The sequence below is a fragment of the Fukomys damarensis genome, unplaced genomic scaffold, assembly GCF_012274545.1.
Source record: "Fukomys damarensis isolate Sample0158 unplaced genomic scaffold, DMR_v1.0_HiC HiC_scaffold_2, whole genome shotgun sequence".
NCBI classification, from domain to species: Eukaryota; Metazoa; Chordata; class Mammalia; order Rodentia; family Bathyergidae; genus Fukomys; species Fukomys damarensis.
The window spans coordinates 8,484,054-8,490,693 of NW_022900914.1; the positions used below are offsets into that span (position 1 = coordinate 8,484,054).

General features: G+C 45.3%; 1 protein-coding gene across 1 annotated transcript; it reads left to right on the top strand.

Moving 5' to 3' along the window:
• Window positions 1-53: 53 nt before the first annotated feature.
• On the top strand, window positions 54-6,606 carry Atraid (all-trans retinoic acid induced differentiation factor). The gene is made up of 7 exons (XM_010604764.3): window positions 54-640; window positions 1,330-1,451; window positions 4,866-4,937; window positions 5,142-5,213; window positions 5,410-5,531; window positions 5,887-5,984; window positions 6,253-6,606. The coding sequence occupies exons 1-7, from the start codon at window positions 542-544 to the stop codon at window positions 6,355-6,357; spliced, it is 690 nt and encodes a 229-aa protein (XP_010603066.1). The 5' UTR covers window positions 54-541; the 3' UTR covers window positions 6,358-6,606.
• Window positions 6,607-6,640: the final 34 nt, after the last annotated feature.

Below are 6,640 nucleotides of genomic sequence, written 5' to 3' on the forward strand. Positions count from 1 at the left end.
GGCCAGGCCCACCTGCGGGGTCTCCACCCTCGGCCGCCGCGCCGCCATGTTTACTGAGGGCGGGTGAAGCGGCCCGAGAAGCAGTAGAGGCGCGACCTCGGCGTCCGGGCGTACGGAACGAGGGACTGACGAGCCTGCAGTCCACTCAGAGGAGCCGAGCGACGGCGGAGGGGCTTCCGCTAAAAGGGAAAAATGGTGTGGTGCACGCCTGTAATCCTAGCACTCTTGGGAGGCTGAGGCAGTAGGTCGCAAATATGAGTTCCGCCTGGGCAATCTGGCGAGACGCTATCTCAAAAAAAGGAATGGGTATGAAGCTCAGTACAAAGGCCCTGGGTTCAACCCTCCGTATCGCAAAAAAGAAGAGGGAGTCCATAGGGCATTGTGCGTGTCCATTCCGAGAACTGATCTCCGAGAGCCGTGAAGGTCCGGCCAGCCGATTGAGCAACGCCTTGAGGCGACAGCTCCGGGCCGATAGGCCACGCCCCGCGACGTAAGACGCGACGCTCTCGCGAGCGGTTGAGAAGGTCGAAGGGAGCGGAAGATGGTTCCTCGCGAGCCTAGCGATCGTACCTATCTGGTACGCTGGGCTGCGGCCCTGCTCCTCACTCTGGGCGTGGAAAGCGCTCTGGCGCTACCCGAGGTACAGAAACCAGTTTGTGGTCGGGATGAAGTAGGGTTGCTGGGGAGCCCTGTGTCGCGCTCTCCCGCAGCTGATCCCTTCCCCCTGTCGGCCTGAAGTTCACGTATAGTGCCTGAAGCCTCCAGACCACCAGTGCCAGGCGGATCCTGCTCTTGAGTACTCACATTGCCCAGGCGTCCGGAGCCCTCGTCCTGCCCGCCTTCAAATACCTCTGAAATTTGATTTCTTCGCTCCTTAATCTCTGAATAACTTTAACTGTGCTTCCTAAGACGAGGCTTCTGGCTCCTCTGCAAGCCGTGCACGCACGAGTGACGTACCTGGTCCTCCAGTAGAACTGTATTTTGTAATGCTTGATGGGTTCCTTGTGCACCAGCAGCTTTTCACACCTGTCCAATCGGGGCTGTCCGATTGAGAAGTCTTTGGAGAAGGCGTAGTAAATCCGTTCTTCCGGTATTTCTCAAAGATGCGGACCTTGCATAGGCCAGGAGTGGTACTGAATGTGGAGTGCTGATTCGGTGCCTGACCGGGGGAACAAATGGCATGTCCTAGTCTAGCCTTGTGTATGACACAGCCATCTCTCTGCACTGTTAGAGGAATTCTGGAGAGGTGTACTGTCTGTCAATTCTTGATTCCTATTTGTCTTCTTGATTTTTCTTTCGGAGGCCTAATAAGATTTCTGTCTTCTACAGGTATGCACCCAGTGTCCGGGAAGCGTGCAAAATTTGTCGAAAGTGGCCCTTTATTGTAAAGAGTCACCGATCCTCATGGTGCAAGCCCGCTGCTGCATGGATCAGAAGGGCACCATCTTGGGGTGAGGGAGGAGAAGACATCCTTGTGAAACAAGTTAATTGTGTACAAATACAGCTCCAGCTCGTGGTTTCCCGAACGTTGAAGAATGAAGTTGTAAACCAAGAGGAAGTTAGGACAGTTTTTATTGAAAATAAGAAAAAAAGGCTCCTGGTTTCTCTGGGAGGGGAATCCAAAAACTGGAATTTTCATATGTCCTCTCAATCTACAACTAGCAGAGGGTGCGAATTGCTCAGTCGCTTAGTGGCCCCCTACCACAGATGGCGCTGTGAATTTAGAATGACCAGTTGAAACTCAGGCTTTTTAAACCAGTTAGTTATTCAGCCTATAGGGTTTAAAAGAAGGAGATTTTAGGGAAAATTTAGTTTCATTTTTTTTTGGGGGGGTAGTGGGGATTGAACTCCGGCCCTTGTGCTTTCAAGGCAGGTGGTGGAACCACTGAGCTAACTCTGTGGCCTAGTTATTTTGTTTTTTAAGTTCCTTGAACTCAGGAGCTTAGTAGAGGGCCTTGCAACTCCCTGTAGTAGGGAGGGGACTGCATTTCCTGTTGCCTGAGGAAGTTATTTTTGTCCAAAGTGTGAGCTCACTGCCTGTTCTTATTTCTTAGCAATATGGCTGACAATCCAACTCTACCTCACACCCTTTCCCTAGCTAGCTGCCTTTTTCATAAGCTAATTATAAACTGTTGTTTACACTTGGATACTGAAGAAGAGTTCCGAGACCAGAGTTTACAAGCCTTGCCTGATTGACTTTTAGGATTAATATTGGTGCCTGTTTTGAAGCACCTCAACCATGATTCTCAAACTTAAAATTTGTTATAACAGGGCCAGGGATTTTGCTCAGTGGTTCTGCTGCCTGCCTTTCGAGCACAAGGGCCCAAGTTCGATCGCTGTTACCACAAATAAAAGGAGAGTCCTGAGCTCAATTTCTAGTATCAGAAAAAAAAGGAAAAAAAACCCGCAAGGGCGAGTTCGATCCCTGGTACCAAAAAAATATATATATTTTTTTGTTAAAACATTTTTGGCTTAGGTAAACAATCCTGTGGCTTTTCCTGGATGAAACTGCTTAAAATTCATAGTTTTTGACTTTTAAAATAGGTTTGTGTGGTATCATTTCAAGTGGAGCTTTGTACTTTTATTTACTATCAAGTCTTTGGATTATTTACTGTGTGTCTCTAGGAAATTAGCCTCTTAAAAACATTGCTAATATGGCTTTGCTTCCTCTTCTGGTTAATTCATGTTGTCTTTGGAACAAATTCCTCTTCTTGGCTTCTTATGCATTTTAGTCCTACAGTTTGCTCCTTTTGATGCTCCCTAGTTGTCTAATGCTTAGGATTAGGCACTCAGTTCCCAGCCGCCCGCCCCCCACCCATTTTTTCTTTTGAGTCAGGTCCTTGCTGTGTAGTTGAGGCTGACCTTAACTCACTATGTAGGCTAGGATGGCCTTGAACTCGCATCTGTCCTGCGACCTTGGCTTCCTAAATGCTGGGATTACAGGTATGTGCTACCACACCTGGCCAGGAAATATTTTTAATGGGCAAGGCATGCCCTACTGTTCACTCCTTTTCGAGAGTTTATCTTTGTTGCCTCACACATGCTAGGTAAGCACTCTTATCATTCAGCTCTATTCTGAAGCTGCTCCTCTCCCCCCCCCCCCCCGTGACGGTACTCTTAGGGTCTCACAGATTATTTTCAGGGATTCTTTCCAAGTTCTTGGTGTCCTAAACATAGAATTGGACAAAATGTGTGAAAAAGGTAGTGAGGGTTTAAATTTATTAAAGTAAGAAAACAAGTATGCTCTGCACAGTGAGAGCAGGCCACTAAGAGAGTTCAGTGGCCAAGAGGTTAATGGCAGGAGAGGGACAATCTTTGTGGATTCCTCAGCCAGAGTCAGATCTAGGGCTTCTTGTCAAAAGTCTGCTTGGTTTTGCATAAGATATAAATGAAGAAGACAGCACTTTCTGATTAGTCCCAGGTAGAGGGTTTGGGGACTGTATTCTGGGTCTCTGTAACGGACAGGTCACACCCACTTGTCCAGCCAAATTGCCCTGTCCTAATCTGCCTTAGGTTTTGAATTTAGGGTCTCCACACTGAGCTGTATCTCCAGGCCTTTTTCATTTTGAGACGGTCTCACTAAGTTGCCCAGGCTCGGGTGGAACCTTCAGTCCTTCTGCCTTAACCTTTCAGACTGCTGAGATTACCTTGACTATGCCCAGAATTCTCTTAATTTAATCCTGTATATGTAACTGTTGTCCTAAAGATAAAGTTAAAACCAGGAGTTACCATGACTAGTCACAGCTCACTTTTCCAACATTCCAGTTACTTTTCACCCAAGTCCTCTATAAGAGTCTGGCTCCAGCTAGGTTTGCCTACCCCGGAAAGCATTCCACTTTTGTTTCTGTGTTCAGGCCTGTCTCTATGTGGAAATTGCCTTCCTCTACCAAATTAGGACATGTCCATCCTTTAACCCCTGTATCTTTTGTGAATATTCCCTAGATCTAAACCCCAGAGTAATACTTTTCCCCCGTAGAGTATTTGTAAGACTCAAATTTATATATATGCTGCCCTGTGAATTCTGTTATAACTTGATATTTATGTTGCTTTTGTTTTTGGTGATGCTCTTTTTTCCCTACTAAATTGGAATGCATTGGAAGCCAAATACTGGGTTACATATATTGTATGTTTTCCTAGTGTTTGTATTTTGTATAGATAATCATTAAATATTTGCAGAATAAAGGAATGGACACCAACACATATCGAAGAAAAAGTAACGTGTCATGATCCTTATTGTCTACGAGCTTACTGTGATCCACTTGGTTTATGTTTTTGGTTCTTTTTTGTTGCTGTTGTTGTGTGTGTGTGTTTTGTTTTTAAGCCAGGGTTTTGTTCTGGTGCTATGTAGTTGAGGCTGGCCTTGAATTCACTATGTACCCCAGGATGGCCTTCAGTTCCAGCAGATGCACTTGGAAAAACTTTATATGACTTTCCCTCTTTTTTCATTTAGTAATCCCTTGTGGATCTGAGAATAATGTGAGATTCGCTAATTTAGACAAACACAAAATTTCTTCCAGTATATACACAATGCATAAGTATACTGGTTAGAACAGTGTACTCTGGTAGGACTTTCCATGATCATGGAAATGCTTCAGATCTGTACTGACCAGCACAGTAGCCACACTTGAAATGTGACTGGTGCAAATGAAACACTGAATTTTCAGGTTAAAGTAGTGACATATAGCTGGTGTTGACTATGTTGGATAATACGCAATTAAAATATCTGCCATAAGCACTTGGCTTGTGATACCAAACACAGTTGCATTCAGTTAATACTAGCTGAAAAGAGGTTATGTAATCAGATACAAACCTTGCAATGAATGAAAGAGAAACACATAGTTATACTAATTACTTTATTTCTTCAGGCTGGATCTCCAGAACTGTTCTCTGAAGGATCCTGGTCCAAACTTTCCTCAGGCGTATACCGCTGTTGTCATGTAAGTGATTAGTACTCTTCTACCTAAGAGGTGAATGCCACGAAGTGTTGGTAGGAGACTTTGTGGATGTACTGTTGCAGAGGTAGATGAACGTTAAGGTCCAAATTTGGACAACTCAGAAAAAGGGCTGGATTACCAGGCCAGAAAGGTGTGTGAATTCAAAGTGTTTTCCTGAGCAGAGTCCTAACGACATGTGCTTTGCAGAGACCTTCACACAAACCCCCTCGTGGGTGACTTGGGCAACACCTTCCGTGGCTTTACACAACTCGAAACTCTGTGAGTAATTGAGTGGTGGAAGAGAACCAAAGTGGGGCATTGCTGTGAGTTCGGTAACGTTGGTCTGTTGGGGGGTGGTCGGGAAGGGGCTTGAGAATTGAACCCAGGGACTCACACATGCTAAGCGTTTGTTCTAGCATGTAATTTGTTCCCTACCCCTCAGACTGTACATTATGACCGTCTGTGTTGTCTTCAGGTTACTGCCACAAGCTGTCAGCTGTCCTGGAGGTCGTAATGCTTGGGAACATGTGAACTCTTACGTGAACTACAAAATCTGCCAAGGTCAGAAGAACCTTTGCAATAACACTGGGGAACCAGGTATGCTCTCTCACCTCCACCTTTCTGGAAACTTCTTTCCTTCCATATATTCTCCACTTTAGCTCTCAGAATGATAAAAATAGTTAAGTGCTTTTTGTTCAGAATTTGAGGTCCTGACCCCTTAAGAAAAGATTTTTTTTTTCTGTACTGGAAATCAAACTCAGGACCTTACACTTGTGAGGCAAGTGTGGTGCCACTGAGCTAAATCCCCAGCCCTTTGAAAAGATACTGTTGTTTTATTCTGATATTTGTAAACTTTTGACCTAGAAATGACTTGACTTTTTTAATTAAAGCAAATATTTGAGAAATATATCTAATGACATCTAGTGCTATTCCTTATTTCTCTGGCTCCCAGAAATGTGTCCTGAAAATGGATCTTGTCTACCTGATGGTCCTGGTCTCTCACAATGTATTTGTACTGATGGCTCCCACGGATACAAGTGTATGCGCCAGGTAAGAAATGAAGGATTTCTTTTTATTCGGGATAATGGCCTTCATAAGGCAAGAATTTTTTTTTTTCTTTACCGGGGATGGAACTCTGGACCTTGCACTTGAGAGGTAGGTGGCAGAACCACTGAGCTACATCCCTGGCTAAGACAAGAATCTGAAAGAAGAGCTACAAAACAGCTGGTGTCAGTCACCTGGAGGAAGGAAACTAGGAAAAGAAGCAGGTGTTGGGATGTAGCCTTCTGTGTAACACTTTTTCCCCCGTTAATCACAGGGCTCCTTCCCAGTGCTTATGTTCTTCGGGATTCTGGGATCCACCACTTTCTCCATCTCCCTCCTGCTTTGGGGAACTCAACGCCGAAAGGCCAAGACTTCATGAACCCCATAAGGCTTTCTTTTGATCTACGGTCGTCTTGATCAGTCCTAGCCCAGCCAGGGAGATTTGCTTCCTTGACAGGCGTCATTGGGCCATGGCTCCTCCTCAAGACCGAGGCTGCTGTGGAAGGAAGATGAAAAATTGTATCACCCTGGAATGTTCTGGACACTCAGGGTCACCAGTGGACTCGTACAATTCTCATTTGTGCTGTTGACTACAATAAACGTCTTTTTTCCCTTTTAGGGAACGGCACCCTGTGTTTGCGCGCGTCCTGCTTGGGCTGAGT